This window comes from Dermochelys coriacea, chromosome 16 (genome assembly GCF_009764565.3).
Source record: "Dermochelys coriacea isolate rDerCor1 chromosome 16, rDerCor1.pri.v4, whole genome shotgun sequence".
Taxonomy (NCBI): Eukaryota; Metazoa; Chordata; order Testudines; family Dermochelyidae; genus Dermochelys; species Dermochelys coriacea.
Genome location: NC_050083.1, coordinates 19623620 through 19646044, shown reverse-complemented (window position 1 = coordinate 19646044; position 22425 = coordinate 19623620). Strand labels below are relative to the sequence as shown.

Sequence of the window (22425 nt, the reverse complement as noted above, 5' to 3'; positions counted from 1 at the left end):
ATGGGAAATCATTAAGGATCAGAGGAGACACCATCTCACCCATTGCACCTGAGAGATGGAAGGAGAGAACTCAGTGCTTAATTTGTGCCAGTGCTTGCCAAGGCCATGCCCTGGCACCTCCAGGCCTGGCAATTCATAGCCCTGGCATTCCTGCATCAGTTATCAATGTAAAAAAATTGCTTGAGTCACAGCACCTCTTTCATTACAAATTAAGCACTGGGAGGACTTTCATATAAAATTGGATTTGAACATGGAAGTGTCAACTAAAGAAAGGTGCCTAGACCTAAGGATGAGGCATTTCTTGCTTCTCAGTCTTAGAAATTGATTGGAGGTTAGATACATGCTACTAAATACTTACTCTGTATAAAAAAAAAAAAGGAAAGGAAAAAGCCTCATTGACTTGGGCCCATAGAGTAGAGATGCAACAGGTTTTAACTATGCTTGTTCCAAGCAAGCACCTCCTACTTCAAGCCGTCTGTAAGTGGACAGAAACTAATGCAGCTTTTATCATTGACTCTTCCAAAAAAAAAAAAAAAAAAGGGGTCAGTGAATATGCACATCATAAATAGGATCAGTGCTTGTCATCCCAAACTCACCACTATATACAAACTAGCATCAAAATGCAGCTGCATTTCAGGTGGAGGGAAAAATTTATCCAAGCTCCCAGAACTTTTGAAAACTACCATAAGACCTTTAGTATCTACACCAAGAGAGGACCTCTCTTTTCAAGGTTTCACAAGAACTACAGAGTCAAATCCTGACAGCTCATCCTTCTAACATAGATAAATTAAGTTTGTTGCAGAAGGACAAACAGCTGCCAGCATTTGACCCTGCGGTTGCAGGAAGTGCAGGTATTTCAAAAGACAAGACATAAAACATGCAGTGGAGGTGTGAAGAAAAACTAATTATCCATATCTATAAAGCAGCATTATTAACTTTAGTAAACTGCCTGTATCTGAATACAGAAAACATAGTAAAAACAAAAACAAAAATCAAGAAGGCTGGCACTTAATACAAAACATTCAAAGCCAAGAGGATTAGATGAATATCTAGTCCGCACCATTGATGCTTTGTATAACATACTTGATTGCCCTATGACTCAGTTAACAGTAGCATATTATAAAAGTAAAAACATTGCGCTTTCTAAATCATTCCATGACAAATGGAAAATTCCACACACAAAAAAGTATCAAGGCAGAAGAGAAGATACTGACTACTTTTGATGTCTGGCTGCAGTAATGCAAAACCAATAGGAAACAGCACATTTATAAAACCATATAAAAATCAGAGGCTTTGGTTACCCAGGGATGAATCCTTTCAAAAAAAAAAAACAAAACAAAACAAAAAAAAAAACACCTTGTATGATATTTACTGAGAAGTTTCAGAGTAGCAGCCGTGTTAGTCTGTATTCGCAAAAATAAAAGGAGTCCTTGTGGCACCTTAGAGACTTAACAAATTTATTAGAGCATAAGCTTTCGTGAGCTACAGCTCACTTCATCGGATGTATTTGGTGGAAAAATGCATCCGATGAAGTGAGCTGTAGCTCACGAAAGCTTATGCTCTAATAAATTTGTTAGTCTCTAAGGTGCCACAAGTACTCCTTTTCTTTTTACTGAGAAGTGTACATTTAAACCAACTGTATTGCTTTTCTAATAAGCACTGATTTTTTTTTATATTGTTACAAGCCTGAAACAAATTGGAAAGTCATTTATTTACTGTAAAATAGGTTTTAATTTTGAACATTAAAAGGAAAATATTCACTTTTAAATCAGAGGTTGAAATATCAATTTCCAATATATACAAGTTAAAGATTAGTAATGGATAAGTGGCAATCCTTGAGATCAGAGAGGCAGTATTTTCTAAATTATTTAAGAAGTCTGAAGTGTTCAGAGTTGTATCTTCAACTGTCCAGAAAAGTTTCCATCCAATTAGCTTGCTAACCAATAACCACAAGAAAAAGTAAAGTGTGAAAGTGCTCCAGAGCGCAAAATATTTTATTTAAGAATTTACAGCATCAAATCTAATACTTCGTAAAGACAGCAGCTCCCAGCTCAGAGGAAGCCTTCTTGAATTAAAAGATATTTGGCAGTCTCTGAAGCCAAGTATCTGAACAGCTTTTTAGTTACAAAAGAAAGCCACACTGACTGCTGCCGACCAAGTTCAGGATTTAGAGCATGGACCACTACCAGAAGGCTACTAATTCCTCCAGGTCACCACATTTTATTTTAAATCATGTATAATCCCTTTGGAAATATACGTACGGCTGTCCAAATCTCAAAAGGTGGTATGTATTACCCAAGAAAAGGGGTGGGGGGGATTAATTCCACATATACATTATTTCAACTCATGGGCAGAAATGCAAGTAACATCAATCAGCTTCCTTGACAAATCCTAAAGAAAATATGACCTAATGATTTAATAAATATTTGAAGTTTATTTTCTCTCCTTGTGAGCCATTCAGATTTTTCAATGCATGTGAACGTTACACCTCAATGGTTTACAGAATTTCCTATACTAAACCTAAAGCTTTTCAAGTCCACCAGTAGAAGTGTAATCCATTTAATTTAGTATGAAATTCAGTTGTTAGCTATTTAAGACCTTAGTTATTTTATTAACAGAAGTTCAAGAGCAGAGCATTAGGAACAGATTCTGGCACTCAAAAGGAAAATAATTTTTAAACAACTTTCAAGCTGTTACCACCTTAATTATATAGTGCCAGTAGTTTGAGAGAAAAAGCAAGTAACCATATTGCACTTAAGAAGAACACTCACTCATCAGAAATAGTACAGCATTGACTATTGTACAAAGAGCTTTTTTCAGACTATACAATTTGTTTTACAAGGAGTCTAAAACACAACTACAGACATACTAGATAAAATCCATATCAGACTAATTTCAGATTTTATTACAGTCACAGTTTTAATTCACTATAGGCCAATTTATTTATTTGGATGAGCTGAGGCCCCCCTTCCCTAAAAAAAATATAAGCATGTGAGGCTTTTCCCAGATGAGCATCTTAAACCTTCATATATTGGAAAATGCCAGTATTGTTTTATATGCATTACAATTGTGCATGGTCCTGTTAAGGCCATAGAGTTTTCTGTTAAAAGGTGGACATGTATGTCCTACATTGGGCGGGAAGTGTCCTTCAGAAATGACCCTGAAACCTAATTTATGTCTTCAAGTCACCCTAGTAGGTTTAAAATCAACCGAAGAACTCCTCCCTTTGGTGACAGTTTACAGTTGGTTTTCACAACAGACAGTCTGTGTGAAACCACATCCTTCCCCAGTCATCCTTCTCCAACACCAGTAGGAGATTAGACCTTTCTAACCAGCTTTTAAGGGAAAATGTATATTTTTTTCTAGTTTGGTAATGATTCATGTACATGAGCTACAAGTAGGGAGACCCATGACAAACGATCAGCCAGCATTAAATTACTGTCATGTCAATTTCAAGATTGCAATGATACTACTATGTGCCATAAAATTTGAGTAGTTCTTTGAATGTCCAGAACTAGTGTAAGTGTTCCAAACATCAAGTTGTTATATCCTATTTCAATGTTGGGTATTTTCTCTGTCCAATTCTCCCCAGCCTTGAACTTCCAGTAGTTGCAGGAGACTGAAAAAGATAAAGATTTATAAAAATCAAGCAATTGCTCTTCTCACCTACTAAAAATCCTGCAAAAATCTGGTTACCTTTCAGAACAAAGACTGAATATTTTTTTCTGTTTTGAAAAAAAGACAGAGGTTTAATACACTGGAGGTCTAATCCAATTCCTGGTGATTTACACAGGAGCTGGACTGGTCCACAACCAAATTTAACATCCTAGCGTCAAACAAACACGTAACTACTATCCATGTAAACTGCTTAAATATAAAACCAAAGTTTATCAGAGATTCAGCTGGCAAGGCAGATAACGATTTGCTTGTCTGCTGCCATTAAATATTAAGATGCTAAGCCACATTTCAGAAGTCTGTTAAAAGAAAAGGAGTACTTGTGGCACCTTAGAGACTAACAAATTTATTAGAGCATTACAGAAGTTACAACAAGTTACAGAAGTCTGTTGTAACACACCAAGATTGATTCTCCACAGGAGATGTGTGTGGGGTGTTGCATATGTAAGCAAAAATTCAAAAGTGATGAACAGGATGGGAGAGCTAGGGAACCTGACCAGGTAGTAATGACAGCTTGCTGCATGGCTACCCCGTGATTCCTGTCTCCTCACAGCAAAGCCTAAAACAAGAGAATATTTCCCATGCCTCACTCCTTTTGACCCTGCATACTTGGTTGGGAGGAGCAGATGTAAAGGACTATGGTTTAGCACTTAATAAGATTAAATTCCACAACACTATGGAGGGCAGGGCAAGCAGAAGAGATAGGGCCAAGTGATTTGTAAATTGAAGAGACTAGCATCTAGAAACAATAGGAGAGCTGTAGGTGTGGATCAGAAAGATGAACAAGAGTGAATAGGGAACAGAGTGGAAAAGAAGAGCATGTGCAGAGATGAGACAGAATGAGATTAAGGGCAGAAAAGAAAACAGAGTTTGTCTGTATGTTTGAAACTGGTACGTCATGCCACGTCACTTTCTGAAGGCAGATATGAAAAGCAGACACGAAGCAAGAGATTTCACCATCACTGTCAGCTGTGTCAAAATATTTTGCTACCTGGCTTTATTTTCAAGATAAAAGAGCCCACACACAGTTTCTCTAGCAACAATGAGGGTTTCACTCACTTGTGCAAATTGAGAAGGGTTGTAGAACTGAACAGTTCCAGCTGGAGGTCCCCCAGAAGGTGGCACACTACGGAGAGGCTAGAAAGCAGATTACATTCCATTAATGCTACGTATTATCTCTCCCAAGTTTTGTTTGCTTACTAGTAGAAAGATATTATAGGCATTGCTACTCTAAAGTAGGTACAGAGCAGCAGATTGTAACACATGGGTGCAAAATGCGTCAGCATTTTTTGCAACTCTTTATTATTATTACTACTTGCTTAATCTGTAGGCATTGGCAAAATAATATCACATGCACGAACTGTAAACAGCTCTGAAAATCCAAGCATGCAAAAACGGAAGTAACAAGACACCAATGCAGCTTTACTGAATTAGTATCCTGTGGTTTTGTTAGTAGAGCTTAGGCCTCCCCCAGAAATAAAATGTTCCATCTGTGATAACTGTTGTGCTTTATTGTAAGTACAGAAAAGTTTTATGATGTCAGCTCTTTACAGTGCACTGAAATGTAATAGCAGAGATGAAGCATTCCTTTAATTCCTACAGGGGTTGTTTACAGATTAAAGGGCAAGGTTATCATTATTGAGTTCAGAGTATTGCAGCATATTAAGTGTTTGTGTTTTTGTTTGTTTTTAATTTAAGACAACTGACTACTTTGGCTCCCTCATTAATGCAAGGACAGAGTTGAGAAAAATTACCAAGTGAATTACTTAAGAACATAAAAATAAAGCAAGCATGCCTAGATTATGTGCTTTTTGATAAATGTAATGGTGAAATTTTGAAGACCCTCTTTAAGTGTTAAAAGGAACACTGCATCATATGTTATTTTTAATATTAATTCCTTGAAACGGAGAAGGGGGGAAATGACAAAGTAGCATTAGTAAGAAACTGAGCAAATGCAAAATAAAGGGGGAAAAAGCCAATGTAAGTGAAAATGGCCAGCCACATGTACCTGATTAAAATGCTGGCTTACTTCACGTGATAATGAACTCATTGAACTAGAGCGCGAAAGCTACAAAACAGCAAGAACACACACATACAAAAAACAAATAAAAATGTCGTCATGCATGTCACTGCCCCAAGCAGTTTTCAGTCATTTCATTAAAAATGAAGTTTCACTCTGTGAAAGGTTTAAACCAATTTTGAATTAAAAAAAATGAAGAGCAAGAAGTTAGTTTAAATCAAAAAGTTTGGTTTTTTTTTAGAAAGCACAAAATTATAGATAAAGAACACATTTAGTAGGAACAAAGGTGACCTGGCATATAGCAATCTATTCTCCTCTTTGTGTGTCAAGCATTTAATATTAGTGAAATTAAATGCATGAACAGAGGCAAGACCCCAAAGAACTGTTACTGATACTTTGTTCTGAAAAGACCTTTTAAAATCCTGTTCAAACAGAACAAGGTGCTCTTGCAGCAATGAAATTAAGACATTTAGCTTGTACTTTGCTTATGGAATTGAGGGGCTCTTTTGTTTAGATTTTTAGAGGCAGTAACTAAGTTTCCATCTTGGCTAGTCATCAGCAATTGAATCAGTTACTTGCTGTTTTAGATTATGCAGGTTAAAACTATTACAGCCTGATGGTTAAAATACGCTGCACAGAGGCAACAGTTGACCCACTTTGAAGCAAGCCTTACCTCTCCTGAATGGGAGCCATCTAGATTGGACCCAGGGAGTTCAGAACCAGGTGGAAGCATTGTAGAGTTTAAATACTAAAAAAAAAGTAACCCTATTCATTTTCAATATCTTAAGTCAGCGAGACCAAATGTAAATTTCCAATGGGATTCTGTATTGCTTTATGCTTGTACTAACATTTCTGAAGCAACCATAATAGAATACGCTGAGATATAACAAACTTGATAAGGCTAACACTGCTGAGCAGGCTGCCATATTCTGCATGACCTGAAGCTTTTGGGTTTCCTTCAAGCATAGCCCCGAGAAGAGCCATTTTACTAAACCATCAGGGATTGAGTCAGCTGAGTACACGGAGGTTCAATGGCAACTATTGCAGGGAAAGAATGAGTAGTTAGGAGTTCTAATTAGTACTCATTTGTACTATGGTAGCACCCAGAGAACCCAAGTTAGACTGAGCCCCCATTGTGCTACTGCCACAGAGTCTGTGCTCCAAAGAGCTCACAATGTAAATATCTGAAATCTACATCTTAAATATGTGGCAGATATGGAGGTGTGCAGAAGAGATGGTATTATATTAATAGGTTATTGGTATTACAAAATTCTACATTTTGGGCGGAAGTCATAAGACCCAAGAATTCCTGCCCGTGTATTGACTGATATTTCAATAACGTAAATGTGGCTTGACTACACAATGTAGTTATGAGTAATATGAACAATAAAGTAAATAGTACTGAAGCATGGAAAAGGTATTTCATCTCCACAGAGGGAGTAGATCATGTCACTCTCAGGCTATAAGTTACCAATGACATATAGAGTGACTACCGACATATTATATACACTAGGAAAAATAATTAAGGGGTCCTAATCCTATAGGTGCCCTGCATGTGGACCCATACTGAGCACCTACAAAACTGGGGCCCAGGCAAAAGTTCTCCATCTTCCTTCTTCCCGTGTTTTCTCTTCTGTCTCCTTTTCCTAGTTTATTCCCTTCTTTCGATACAGGTTATTTACGTACAGGTAGAACAAGCCTTTTAGGTTACGCCACTAGGAAATGGCAACCATAATGCTTAGTTTTTTCCAATAAAAGTTATAATTGGATATGAATGGTGGTTTGCATCTTTACTAACCTACCTGTGGCTCTGTAGTAGCATCAGCGCTGACTTGATTTGCAGAGAATGTCTGTTCTCGTGCCCCACTCCCTTCCATAGGTTGCTGTTCCTCAGGAACTACAGAAGAAACAGGTTTTAACCAAAAACGAACACTGTATCAGACCTTACAGCTATATGAGGAACAGAATCAACAGCAGAACCAGGTTTTCAGAGTAGTAAACTGCAATCAGCGAATGAGCTGAATTAAAAATCTCATTTGAAAAGTTACACTGGTTTGATTATATTCAAGGAAAAATATATTAGATCTATTTCCATTATTTTTTCCATCTCCCCTCAAAGATGGTGGCAAGTCTTGTTCAATGGATGAGCGCACAGCTAATTATATTTCTATAGTTAGCCATATGCAATAGACGCATATACATTTTATATGGGAAACCTTGGAGCATATAACACAGTAAACAGAGGATCTGTAGCAAAAAAATATGATGGTAAGGCCCAGAAAAAGTGATTCTGGGACAGAAAACAGCAGGTGAGAAAGAAACGAGAACTGATGCCAAGTACTTAGCAAATATGAATAAGGGTTGATGAATTATGTCACCTTGCACAGTTCAAATTTTTGGGGAAACAAAACCACTATTTGTCAAGAAAAGAACATACATTGCTTAATCAGATTGCTTTATGAGGTGCTCTTTGTGGGTTCTAGTAAAAACTCCCATTTCCTGTTAAATAAAAATAGAGTTACTATATAGCATCAATGTTTAAAAGTGTCACGTGGTTTGGAGAACAGGTGCTGGAATCACTCAGATTTGTTGTTCTGAGGTCCTAGCTGCCCAAGTCAACTAAGACGTAACCCCTCTTAGTACACATTTTCTAGAAGACGAGGTTTGTGAAGTGCAGAGCTGTAGCTGTTTTCGCCCAGTTGCCATCTCCAGGCTAATATAGCATTCAATAACTTTTAAAGTTGTTTTAAAGTTTAGACCAATAGTAACAGGAGTTAACATTTTTTGATTCAAAAGGACACTTGTGATGCATATAATGGATAAGCATCCTTTAAGAGGTTTGCTATTTGCAGTTTATCTGCATTGGGTTTACACACCTGAGTTTGGAACAAACAAGTTTGCAGGGATAGGCAATGGTGCCAAGGGGGCAAAGAGGTCTGATGGGGCAGGAAGAGCACCACTGCATTTCGCTCCACTTGGGTTTAGAACATCAACGTAACGAGCTCTGGTTCCTGCTGAAACAGGACAACAAACATATGGAAATAAGTTAGCTTGAAGACAGAACAGGTCTTCTGGTTAAAACATCATTCAGGATCAGAAAAAAATAGGCCCAAGGATCAAGGTGGTAAACCCTGAATCACAGCATGTGGTGTTTGCATTAATCACAATTGTGATGCTAATTTACCCAGGAAGGCCAATCTTGCCCACAAGTCCATGACATGGCAAGCTGTCCAGTGCTCATAAAAGAAGCCACCTCCAAAAGGGGTGGCAACTTTGCCTTAGGTTCTTCACAACAGGAACAATCTTAAGCCTTCCCCTCTATCCTGGGGACTGCCATTCACCACCATGCGGTTACCTGCTTTTCTGGAAAACATGTTGACACCAGGTGGACCCCCGGGCCCAGGTGGAGCAGTCTGAGGAGTTTTAGGAACCCCGGCTGGAGGTGGTGGCGGTGGCTTGCTCTGGAAGCAAAAACCAGTATTAGCCTTCGAATGGCATTTTTAAAACGGACATTTCTCTTTGTTGTTGGCCTTAGCCATTCCATCACATATGTAATTGGACACATTCCCCACCCTCTCCAGTCTAGCTCAGTATTTCTCAACCTTTTCAGGCAGGCAGCCCCTTATGTGAAATCAAACGTTTTTACAATCTCCTGACATTGACTATAAGCATTAAAAAAAAGTAACCGCAGCAATATTTGACCTTAAAGAATAAGGGTGTGCAGAAAACGTGATGCCTTGTGACACCTCCCTATGCTCTCGCCAGGATCCTGACTCTCTGGGTGAGAAAAAGTGGTCTGAGTGGTATCAACTCTCACAGGCCATAGTCTACTTTCAGTTATTCTGATTTACACCAGTGTAAGTCCCCTTAAGAAACATCACAGCACTCATTGGATCCACACCAGTAACTGAGGGCAGAAACGGACCCAGAAAACATATCACTCATTCTGATTTATGTAAATTATTTACCAGTTGCAGTTGATGTCATACTACATTTTAACCAAAGTAGCCAGCAAAGATGGCTTTTAAGAGCCACTATTTGGAAATCCCATTTATCTGACACTTATCCACTCAGGCAAAGGAAAAGAGAAACTCCTCAGTATTTTACCTCCTCTTCTGGCTCGTCTAAATTAACCCAGCGCTGTTTCTTTTCATCCCAAACAATCTATGAAGAAATCAGTTCAAGATTAAGCGTGCAAATAGGTAACAAGACAAGTAAGCAGCAAATCATTTATAATATTAATTTTGAAAGCCATTTTCAGAATTAGCCATTTTGAAAAACTTTATATTATTAAGTTTTGTTTGGCTGCAAGAAAAAAATATCCATACTCTATGGACTTGAAATAGTTTGAGCAAATTAACATGTGTGATGTGTGCTGCGGTTTAGGGCCCTTACTGATTTGTTCTTATCATCTGGAAGGTGAGCTTCATTCTTTCCTTTTCCCATCAGCCAGCGAAACCAATTTGCACCACTCTAAAAATAAATACAAGGCTTTTTAGTGTATTCCTCTAAGAATCTGCTGATAGCAGATTTAAAAATCTAACTTCATACAATTCCATTTCAATTAGTCCTTCATATAAACTGTATCCCAAGACAGTTTAAATGATGATCAATAGAGAAAAATTAAGGCTCACATGGAAAGGAGAAAGATGCTAGTAGTTGAAATTTGAAATCATGAATTTCAATGAGGCAGAGAGATACAAGAAGACTGAGCCAGATGTAAGAAGCTGCAGAGGAGAAAGCTCTTCTCAGCTGAGACACGTGTATGGCAGGCCAAGAGGTCAGTGCTAACTGAGCAGAACTGAGTAGGAAATGGGGAGTCAGACAAGTTCTGAGAGATTGGCTGAAGTTAGAGAAGGCAATTTTGAACTGGCTCCTGAAGAGAATGAGAAGCCAATTGCAATGCGCGTCATTGCTTCAGTTCATGTAACTTTAGTGCATGTTGGAAAGCCAAGTAGCAGCATTTTGCACATGCTGGAGTCTGGGGCCTGAGCTGAACGTGTAGATTGAGGCTGCAATAGTCAAGACGAAATGTCCATCTGATGATTCAGGTAGGCAACCTCTCCCCATTTTAGCACCATGATTTACTATAGATGCCATGTTTCAGAGTAGCAGCCGTGTTAGTCTGTATTTGCGAAAAGAAAAGGAGTACGTGTGGAACCTTATAGACTAACAAATTTAAATTTAAATTTGTTAGTCTCTAAGGTGCCACAAGTACTCCTTTTCTTTTTATAGATGCCACTAATCATTGCTACTTGTAACTAGATACCCATTTTAATTTACCTTTCTCGCTGCTGGCTCCTTCTTGATCTCTTTGTTGGTCTCTTTCCCTTCAGGAATGGATGGAGGAGGAGGAGGAGAGGGCTGCTTTGCTGCAGAGTTACATCTTTCTCGTCCTATAGAATGGGTGGAGGATTCTGAGGTGGTCCGAGATCTTCGCCCATAGCCCTGTATTACAAATACGCAGGGATTTTAAAAACTATCTTACTACTAACCTAGAGGGATTATATTTTATTTTGCTTAAGAAATTCCTTCTTTTGAAATGTCAGTAATAACAGAGATGCAAACTCATTAGAAGTGGGTGAAATGTAGATAGGAATGACGATATAGTGAAAAACAGCCTAGTCATGGCATACCATATGTGCTGAAGACTGAGAGGTAGATCTGGATCTTCGTCCCGGTGCCTGGTTAGATACAAAGCCAGCACATGCTTAATAAGCAAGCAATTAAACAAAATGTAGACAGTACAGTCCCCTTCATTTCCAATTTTAATTACATGTTTCCAAACAAAATGCAAGCCATTTGAGTTAGTTGTTGAGGCACATCTCTACCCTCCGGTTTAGGTACAGAGGCAAAGAAAGCTGAAACCTAACTATACTTTCACAGTAGTGTGTCCAATCTATTAAAGAGGTAATCGTGTCAGGGCATCCCACTGAACATACTCATTAAACAGCTATCACCATTGAGAGAGAGGCTGTAAAAAAATATTTAAAGGTGACTGATGTTTGCTACATTGTCTGTATGTGATCTTTAAATTATTTTTTAAAATCTTTTTAAAGCAACTTTGGTATTAAAAATACCAGAATTTAGATTTGTACATTTATTTATTTAATAAGTGGTTAACATCACTTCATCCATTGGCAGTAGCCAAATGTGTCCCTATTAAGCAAAATTAATGTTAATTCTGTTTCAATTAAGCAACTGTTATCTCAGGAGGCTAAATCAGTTCCCTAGGAGATGTCCAACTTAAGTGACTTAACACTGAAAATACCTGCTGTACAGTAAAACAGATGTTCACGGCTAGGTTTCAAACTCTTATGTACAATTTGGATAGCATCACCCATTGTTCAGGGCAGGACTCCTTAAGTGCAAATCAATACTGCCTTTTAAAAGCACAGTCAGCAGACTTGCTCACTAGGATCTGCTTTTCTCTCCCACTGATGTAGCTGGGTCAGCATATGAACATCTTAAATCCAACAGGTCTGATTTTCTACTTCCATGAGTATTTTAAAATCGTAGGTTTCATGTTTCTCCTGGATTGTTTTTCTTCTGCAACAAAAGACTGGATTGGTCCTGAGATGCACTTAGTATTTGAGAGTGCCACTAAATAAGGAGTTCCATATTTGCATAGAGCGATTCGGAGAAAGCACTAAGGATACATGATATAAAAATACCATATTTGCCATTTTTCCATAGAAATCCTCCTCTCTTTGTTCAGGGAAAGTTTTTTGAATTGGAGATTCCTGGGGAATTCTCTGCATTGCTTGAAAAAGAAGAACAGAGTAAGTTAGTAAATTTCAGTGTTTTTCAACACATAATAGATGTCTAAGCAGTTGCACTAGAACTGTGATAAACTTTACCCAAATTCTCATTGATTAGTGATTTTAATGCTGATTCTAGAGAACCTGATGCTTTAAAGAATTAACATTAAATCTCAGGGCTTGCATAAACTGCATTTGATGTCTTTTTTTTTTTTTTTTTTTTTTTTAAGTTTATTCATGTGTATTTAGTTTCCTAAAAAGGAGGGTCAGAACAGGCTAAGTGAGGCATTCCTTAGGATGGTGCTGTGCGAGATTCTTTGCACAGCTCTGGTCAGTGGACGTCAGCCTTCACATGCAGCATCTCCTACTATTCAAATTCTATGATTCCTGCACTTCTAAACATTCACTTTCAGTCTGAGGTGAAGAACTTCCTCCAATTCCAGTCATGAGCATTTCCAACAGAAACTGCCCATATGACGACATTAGGTAGTGGTTTTGTGATAGACAAGTGTCCAGTAGGGAACAGGCTGTGACTCACTTACTTACACTGGATTTATGTCAAACCTTAAGTCAAACCTGATATGCAACACCAACAGTACTCAACTCTTCTCAGTGAGATTCTTTGCTTTCTTTTAAGTTTTCACTCTACACTCAGTTACCCAAGATTTACTTTACTATTGAAACATGCTACTGTGCACTCAATCTCCAAAAAAGACTTCAGTGCCCCTAAGGGCAGGGAAGACATTTATTCAGAGCACAAACCTGTTTCCTGGTTTAACTGCTCTTCTGGCCGTGGTTCTGCTGCTTGCGGAGGTGGTCCTCCCGGTGGCACTGTAGATCCCAGGTACAGTGAAGACTGTTCAGCTCCATATTGATTTGGAAAGCCTGGTGGTGCAAAGCCAGACCCTGGCCCAATAGAGGGAGGGGCTACAGGATAGAAAGGAACGCCACCAACAGTTTCTTGCCGAGTAGGAGGAGTCACAGCTGCTGATTCCTCAAGGATAGTTTGAGGGGCTGCAGAACAAAATTTAAGAAAATTACTAGTAATAAAAAAGAGAGACATGGTCTAAGCACTAGACTGAGGACCCCAGATCTGCCTAGTTCCAATTCCCACAACCTCGTCTGTAAAACACAGACTATTTGTCTACTTTACAGGGATGCATTTTACTGTGAAGTTATTGGAGTTCATGGGCAGTAAGTCTTTTTTAGTCTGTATTTATTTATTTATTTGACAAATGTTAAGCAAGTCACCATACCAGGAGACCTCTCTCTGAGGAGGATCTAATACCTCCATATGGATAAGCTCATGGAATGCCTACTTGGGAGAAGAGACCTCAATATTCCCATTGTTGCTGCTTGGCATTTTTTACATCCTTAGTTCTCACATTTGCTCCTGTGGCAGTAGTAGCAATAGGATTTGAAGCATCCGACGTACAAAACAAAACATGTCGTTCAAAGACAATGACAACAGTTTAAAAAAAAAAAAAGCAGGAAACTCCTTTGAAGTCAAAAGGGAACTGTTAATACACTCCCAGTTACGTTTCAAATATCTTCTATTTCTGTCCCCATTACAAATGAGACATGAGCCCTGCGCCTTTATGGGTTTCTATATGAACTGTACAATCTTTACATTCCTTAATATACAATAAAAAATTAACTGGCAATTATGTAAGGAAGTGTTATTCTTACTTCCAATGCTGCATGAATCAATCTCCAAAAGAGCCGATTTATAACTAAAATGATATAGTTTAGAAATGAAATCCCATTAGTTTTACTTTTAAATGATTTCTCTATTTTGTAGTCCACTGTATTGGTTCTTCCCCTTGACACACATGGAGAACAATGTGAAATACTAACCTGAAGGCATTAGCTGCACATCTTGCATGGGGTGCACCGTATTAGGTAACAAGGATGCCAACAATGGGTTTTCAGTAGCAGGCCCCATTTCCTGTCCAGATCCTGTTCCATCACACTGACTGAGATGGTCTAATTCAGAGCTTGGTGTGCTACAGGCATACTGCTGAGGGGTAGATCTATCTGCATTGTAAGCTATCGTACCATCCTGTCGTTAGGAGAAAACAAAAGCCTATTAACCACCATAAGATGTTAAACTCATAACCCAGCAAGAGCTTAACAAGGAAAGTCTTCTAAATAAAAAAAGATCATTGGTTAGTTTCTTGAAGGTGAGGAAGGGAAAACTTTGCAACTAGATTTTCCATTCACAACTTTCTCAGGTAAAAAATAAGCAAAGGGTCACTGTTAGATCAAGTTCAGCCCCCCAAAAAGATGCTTTAAAAACCACACACACACGCTTTTGCAAAAGCAAAGGCAAGTTTAAGAAAAGTTTTTCGGGTTTTATAAAAAAAATACTAATAGAATCAGTGTTTTAAAATCAACATACCTCCCTCCTGCAGTGTTTGCAACTTAGTTACTACGATCAATACTTACATGCTTACCTTTCTTCTAACAAGTGCATCTCTGCTTGCTCCTATAAAAGCCTTGGAGCTTTACAGTTCTCTTTGCACAAGGATGCACAAAGAAGTCTATTCACACACATATGGGGCCATCCTTACACTGGTGCCCCTATTCCTGACAGCAGCTCGGACTCACATGTGTATTTTAGATAAGTATGGTCTTTTGAAGGATTTATTTAAAAAACTACGTCTGAAGATCCAAGCATTTAAGGTTAAAGATGAATACTCAGATTGTGCATCTAAAAATCTATGCAAGGATTTTTTTAGAGATATGTTATAATCTTCAGCAACACACATGAAATATTTTTAAAGAAAATTTTAAACCAAGGTCCTGTACGCTAACGTGTTCTGAGTAAATATTACAGTAATACACAATGGTTTTTGCCAGTAAATTCAGAAACTGACAGTATATACCTGGGGGTTAGCACAGGGGTGGGCAAACTTTTTGGTCCAAGGGCCACATAGGTGTTGCAAAACTGTATGGTGGGTTGGGTGGGGAAGGCTGTGCCTCCCCAAACACCCTGGCCCCTGCCCCCTCCCACTTCCCACCCGCTGACTGCCCCCTCAGAACCCTCAACCCATCCAACCCCTACCCTGCTCCTTGTTCCCTCACTGCCCCCTCCAGGGACCCCCCCACCCCAACCACCCCCCGGGACCCTATCCCCTATCCAACCCCCCCCCCCGCTCCCTGTCCCCTGACTGCCCTGACCCTTATCCACACCCCTACCCCCAGACAGCCCCCCCCAGGACTCCCACGCCTATCCAACTGCCCCCTGCTCCCTGACTGTCCCGACCCCTATTCACACCCCCACCGCTAACTGCCCCTCCGGGACCTCACCTTTGCTCCATCCAACCACTCCCTGTCCACTGACTGCCTCTGGGACTCCCTGCCCCATATCTAACCTCCTCGCCCGCCCCCCCTGCCTCCTTACCATGCTGCTCAGAGCAGCAGCAGCTCGCAGCCCTGCCACCTGCAGCAGGAACGTCAGGCCAGAGCGCTGGCAGCACGGCAAGCTGAGGTTGCTGGGGAGGGGGGAGGACAGCAGGAGAGGGGCTGGGGGCGAGCCTCCCTGGCCAGGAGTTCAGGGGCTGGGCAGAACAGTCCTGCGGCCAGATGTGGCACACGGACAGTAGTTTGCCCACCTCTAGATTAACAAATGCCTGTTAAATGGCTTCATTACCACTTGAATGGCTCTTTTAACAGTTTCAATGTTGTGCTAATAGGTCTGGCAGGCTGTAAGGCTTTTTTTACTTTCAAGTACTAGATCTCCGCTGGAGGAAGACTCACCAGGCTGCAGCAGCTAGCCGTGGGAGCCTGCTGGAAGGATCAGAACAGGGATAGGAAAAGGCAGGCAGGTGGACACTAAGACTCAGGGGTGCCCCAAATGTTCGGGTGCCCTACACAGCCGTATGCTACGTATGCCTAAGGATGGCCCTGCACACACACACACCGTCTTTCAACTATTTTACACTGAAAACTGGGCACCCACAAGACTGCACATCAACCTGATTTAAGTGGTATGCAACTGGGTAGCTTTAATAAGTAAGAAATCAGAATTTTATAATTCCCATCTATTATTAGACAAGAACAAGTGCACCACAAAAGCATTTTATGAAAAGGATCTTAAGTAAAAATCTTAGCATGGAACCCTTTAATTTTGGAAAGCAGATTTTATACCTTGATCTGTCCATCCAAGTGCCGAAGTCGTACCAACCATGAAGGTTCAATAAATAATTCCTGCTCTGGTTTCTCTTTAATCTGTGGGTCGAACAGGCGCAACTGAGATGATATCTATCAAAGAAAGCATTATAAAAATAAACAAAATTGGTAAAGAGGTCAATAAAATAGAAATTTTAGAGATTTCTAAGCTATCATTCATGAACCAATATGTATCAAGCCATGAGTGCTTAATTCTGAAGAGCATTCATCCCTATAGTACCTGAATAAGTTGGCCGATAAGCACAGGTGAATAATAGTAGGGATTTTTAAGAACTGTTTTGGAAATCACTTCACAATAATGGAACGCTTGTGCAGCAAGTCCCATCTCAGCTAGTCGGCAAGCATAGATGAATTTGAAAACCTGTAGAAAGAAAGAAGGCAACGTTATGCTGCATGGCCACAACATTTCTAAAAGATATTGCAGGGCAGTTTGTTACTCCATCCACAAACTGAAGTACCCCATTATCACATATATTCTAGATTTAAAAATGAATACTAGTCAAAAAGCTTTCAAAGTGTTCCGCCACTCAATTTCTACAAGAGGGGTGTCAGATTGTATACAACAGGTACAAACAAATCCTGCCTGATTTCTTCTTTGAATTTTAAATTTAGTCACTATCTTTAATTTAGGTCTGGAAGTCTGGAATTCACAATATTTGCTCCTGGGGAAAATCAGATTTAGTGGCTAGCATCAGGAAAATCCTAGAACTACACAGTGCAATGATCCAGTCATAAATGTAGAATATTTAAAAGATCTACATTTATTTGGAAGGCAAACAGAAAACAAAGATCCAAAATTATGGGGTGATTTTTTTAAATGTTTAAGTCATTCCTGAGTTTAACTTTTGTTTGCACTAGCAAATTACCTTGCATTATTTTCATCATCAGGAGTCTTTTGGGAGCAGGTTTTTGGGAGGGAGGGAGGGAGACACAGAGGGAGACCAGGCCCTTCAAGTACATGAGAATACGCAACGAAAGTGAACACAACAACACCATTCATAAAAAGGATAAAGAGCACTTCATATAAAAACCTGTGATACGACATTAAAAAAAACAAAACAGAACTGCTACTAGCCTGGAAATTTGGTAAACAGCAGGGCTGGGTTCCCAGTGACTGTGCATATTCATAGGCTTCAGTTCTTTGAATGGCTTCATTGGTGGCAAACTTTAAAAATGGCAAGCTGAGAGAAAAGTGGAAAAACAAATTAAATTTTGACATATTACTTCTAATTTAGATCATGTAATGTTACTGGCACATAAAAAGTTAGTCATATGACATTACTGAGTATAAAGCATCAGATGAAGAAACTTCCATGCTTCAGAAATAAGCAGCTAGGTCCTAAACAACTTTGGTTAAATAATTAAATATTGTGGAGTGTTACTTGTTAGAATATCACAAACCATTTCCTTCTGTTTTCGTCTTTTAATTTAAATAGCAAAGTTTTACACACACAAAAACCAAAGGCAAGTCATTTGAATTCCACACCTGTGATTTGATCCAATTAGGACAAGCTTTGTTGTTTTCTTTGTATAAATGCCAAACCCGATCTGGGCCATCAGGTAGCAAAAATGAGCAGCATCTAAAAGGCCTTTAGAAGCTGAAACAAAGCACAATAGATCTCTCATGAAATTCTATCTGAATTGTACATAACTAATTCATAGTATCTTGAATTGTTTTGGCTCTTTGTAATTCCAATTTATCCTCACAAAACAGAAATCCGCAGAACTAGAAAAGATTTGGTTTCATCGTATAAGTAGCAATTGTTTTATAAAAACTAACCCAGCAACTGAAGTTTAAGAAAACCCTTCATTTGTTTAGCGCCCACATCCATTCCATTGCTCCCAGTATAAACAGCCCTGCTGTTTACCCACTTTATTCTCCACAGATTCAACTTCAAATTACTTACCAAGAGTATCTCCCATGGTGGTAATAGTTCTTGATTCCACATCCATGTTATTGGTCAAGTTGGATAGCACCATAGCCAGATGAGGCCTCCAGTCTCCCCATTTCTCATCTCCACAGCACTAGATTAGAAAAGGACCCATCAAGCCATAGAACAGAAGGTTGCATGGATAAGAAGTACAACCTGAGTAAGGGCTAGAATAATTTTTGTGTTCTAGATCAGGTATGCAAGAACATAAGAATGGCCATACTACTGGTCCATCTAGCTCAATAGCCTGTCTTCCAACAGTGGCCAGTACAGATGCTTCAGAGGTAATGAACAGAACATTGTTATTGAGTGATTCATCCCATCATCCAGTCCCCGCATCTGGCAGTCAGAGATTTAGGGACATCCAAAGCATGAGGTTGTACCCCTGACCATCTTAGCTAATAGCCATTGATGGACCTATCCTTCATGAACTTACCTAATTCTTTTTGGAACCCAGTTATATGTAAAAGCATATTGCTAATGTGCTGTAAGAGGTAATTCACAACAGAACATATACAAGTCTTAATTGAAGCTTATTCTTAAGACTCACTGTGGATGCTGCTGGCATTCTTCCAGACATTAGCTGGTAAACAGTTTGCAGAGGATCATTAATTGGAAGACTGTTGGCAAATCTACAAAAAAACAAAAATAAAAATAATTGTAGGTAAGCAGTTAACATGATTAACATTTTTATATTTAGTTTAGCTTTGAGAAAGGAGTACATTTTCAAAGTTCCACAGTGAAATAAGTGTAATTGGCCAGTGAATCACCTTTGAAACAGTTACTGGCTAAATTATTGGACCCGCAGTACAGCCATATGCAAATACAAGCCTAGGAACAATCTCAAGAGTCAGGCTCCTAGTGCCAGCAGGTGTAACACTGTTTCAGACGCTGTGGGAGGACAGGAAAAGCTCTTATGTACAGACAGTCCTTGCTGGAAGATGGTTGCTTTTTCCGAAATAAGAAGGAGCGGGGGCATAACATTACTTGGGTATTAAAAGTCCCAAAGTGAGTGGGGAAATAGCCACTCAAAACTCTGAAGGAAGACAAGAATACATATAGTGTACTTAATCCCTTTAGTGTGAAAATCTGAGTTTTTTAAACGTGAAGTGCAGCTAATTCCTACACTATTCTCCCTCCACCCCTTTTCATTAATGTGTTATAGTTTGTATGGCATAATTCTATCAAAGCAAGGAAGATCCATCAGTCAGCTAGTAAATCAGTTTATGACATGGTTTAAGATCCATAGAGGAAAACAGGTTCCAGTGAAGGTGGTAGCAGAATAGATCTTGATAACAGTTGTAGCAGTCACTGCAATTCTGTGAAGTCTAACTTTAAAGGCTAAAGTCCCTGAAACTAAAGCTCCAACATGACTTAAGTCAACACACAGACAATATATCTAAAGCAGAATTCCTGCATAAGCGCAGGCATACATCATAATTGTGGCCTCAACTTCTGAGCCACAGGACTTTAACTGATTAATGGGAAATAAATGGCTATTCCATTCTAGAAGCATATTCTAATCATCATCATCAAGCAGCAAATCATTACCTGGTCATGACTCTTGCATGTGTTCTGCTGTCCATTTTACTGGCAAGCAGCAGAGCATGACCCCATAATCCATGCTTCATGGCAGACTCCAAAGCATCCTATTAATGTAGAAAGCATATGAAAAGTAAATTAATTTACTGGGGAACAAGTTCAATACACCACTCAGGACAAAGTACTAATGATTTCTAGTGCAGATATCTTGTGACTATGAACTGAAAATGATCATTAAGTCACATGCTAGTGTGTTACAATATAATTTGGTTTTGAATTGTGAATTCTTTGGGGCAGGGAATCTGTCTCTTTATTGTAGCTCGCCAAGGACATTGATGGTACTATAAATATTATATACATTAATATTTGTGTAGCTTTCATTTTTATTCCCTGACATTTTAATTATATGCAAGCCATTAGGGCTTTAAGGATACGTGGGTTTTGGAACAATAAATCCAAGTTAAAAAAAAAACAACCAAACTCAACCAGTACTTTAAGCGACAACGTGACCATTCACCTTCTTACGACCATAAAGCAGAAGTTCCCTGAATCTCTCCGTCTCTCTTTCAAGACTATCAATTGTGGTTATAAGACTATCAGTGAGAAATGAGAGTTGAGCTTCACCAGACTCCTCTTCCACTTGCTCCAAAGCCTCATTAGTAAAGTCAATCAAGTTTGCTTCATTGGGCGATTTTCCAGGAAGCCAGACTGTTTTGTGATCCCGTAGCAAAAGCTCTGCAATGTCTGTGCCCACTACGGTCTATAAATGAAACAAATTCAATTACTTTAAAATATTTCAGTCAAATTATTTCAAAACACTTGAAGTCTAAAGTTAATTAACACAAATGATGCAGTGGGTTGGACAAAAAGAGGTAAGATTGGATTAGCCAACTCAAGTGTCCCAGCAGGACTATAGAGATAAAGACTCATTGCTATCATCTTATTTGGCACTTCAAGCAGCAAGATTAAGGAGGAATACCTGCCTTTTGAGCATTTGACCTGCATTCTTGGCCCAGTACAAAAACCTTGCATATTCTTGCCGCCTTTACATAAATGGAGCTGTTCTATCTTAAGATTTTTATCTAAAGCCTAAAGATAAAGGCTCTGAAAACTGACCTTCAGGGCATCAAGAGAAATCTTACAAAGATTTAAGAAATAAGACATACCCCATTCTGTCTGCACAACAATACAATAAAATCCCAAAGCAGGCTTGCAGACTCTTTGTCAATTAGATTTTCATTCTGAAAGCACTGTATGGCTTTGTTTTGTGCAAAATTAATGACATCCACTTTATGGGTATCATCTCTGGAAGAGGAAGAAAAGTATGCAATGAAACAATGTATCAGTATGAAGTGCCAGACATCATCATCACCATAATAAGTAATATGTAGAACAGAGCAAAGTCAAACCTCCAACAACATTTAGGCTTGTGGAATATAGATAAGAAATATCTGATCAAACCCAATTTAAATCTATTATTTGTGGCCATGCCAAATTACAAAGAAATATTAAGCTTGAGAACACTTTAAAACAGCTTATCAAATCCTTAAAACATACTTAGCAAGAGGGCCCGGAAAGGCTCTCATCTCTTCTTGTTCAGGCATATGTTGCAACATAGTCTAAAAAAAAAAATACAAACCATAAAAGCATGATGAGAAGCTCTTACATCTATAAATTCCACTATTTATACAGTAATTCATTTGTACCTAACAGTGTATCTAAAATTAAATAAATAAATGAAAGCTACACAATCTATGGTGTCATCTAGTCTACCACTTCTGGATAGCATAACTGTGTTCCCTATAGTATGTTCGTTAGGGCCCTGTCCAATCCCATTTAAATATTTTAATTAATTTCCATGAGAGATTATTCCACAGCACAAGATCTCATGGGAAGTTTTTCCTGGTATTAAGTCTACATTTTCCTTTTCGTATCTTCTTGTGACATTCTAAATAATTCCTCTGTCTCCTTTCTGTGTACACCATTCAAATACTCGTAAATAACTGTGTTCTATCTTGGTCATGTTGGCCACATTCTACTCTTTCCCCGTAAATCAGATCCTGCAACTCACTTGTTACTCTTCTCTGAACCGTCTCCAATCTGTCCACATCTTTCTGGTGACCAAAACCTTTGTATTCCTTTGGCCCACTGGTAAAGTCACAAGAGAAAGGGAAATACACACAAGGTACTTATCTCCTTCCAACGTCGGTACGTCTACACAGCGCGTCTCAGAGCCTGGGTCAACTGACTCGTGCTTGAGCTACTGCACTAAAAATAGCTGTGTAGATAGTGTGGCTCAGGC

At 39.0% G+C, this 22425-nt stretch overlaps 1 protein-coding gene across 15 annotated transcripts in view; it reads right to left on the bottom strand.

Moving 5' to 3' along the window:
- Positions 1 to 1960: 1960 nt before the first annotated feature.
- SEC16A (SEC16 homolog A, endoplasmic reticulum export factor) overlaps positions 1961 to 22425 on the bottom strand; it is a 41359-nt gene continuing 20894 nt past the window's right edge. For 3 of the 15 annotated variants that reach the window (XM_038374383.2, XM_038374386.2, XM_043498535.1), the window contains 24 exons: positions 21681 to 21742; positions 21290 to 21428; positions 20641 to 20883; positions 20133 to 20230; positions 19132 to 19213; positions 18558 to 18675; positions 18137 to 18248; positions 17726 to 17831; positions 16871 to 17011; positions 16609 to 16722; positions 14314 to 14518; positions 13219 to 13470; positions 12370 to 12458; positions 11332 to 11379; positions 10979 to 11143; positions 10091 to 10168; positions 9803 to 9859; positions 9051 to 9156; positions 8572 to 8709; positions 7498 to 7592; positions 6369 to 6443; positions 5684 to 5743; positions 4735 to 4812; positions 1961 to 3619 (listed from right to left, as the gene is read on the bottom strand). In XM_038374383.2, coding sequence (XP_038230311.1) covers positions 3551 to 3619; positions 4735 to 4812; positions 5684 to 5743; positions 6369 to 6443; positions 7498 to 7592; positions 8572 to 8709; positions 9051 to 9156; positions 9803 to 9859; positions 10091 to 10168; positions 10979 to 11143; positions 11332 to 11379; positions 12370 to 12458; positions 13219 to 13470; positions 14314 to 14518; positions 16609 to 16722; positions 16871 to 17011; positions 17726 to 17831; positions 18137 to 18248; positions 18558 to 18675; positions 19132 to 19213; positions 20133 to 20230; positions 20641 to 20883; positions 21290 to 21428; positions 21681 to 21742 — 2730 coding nt within the window. In that variant the 3' untranslated portion in view covers positions 1961 to 3550. The other 12 variants (XM_038374388.2, XM_043498538.1, XM_038374384.2 and 9 more) reach the window with 11 other exon arrangements.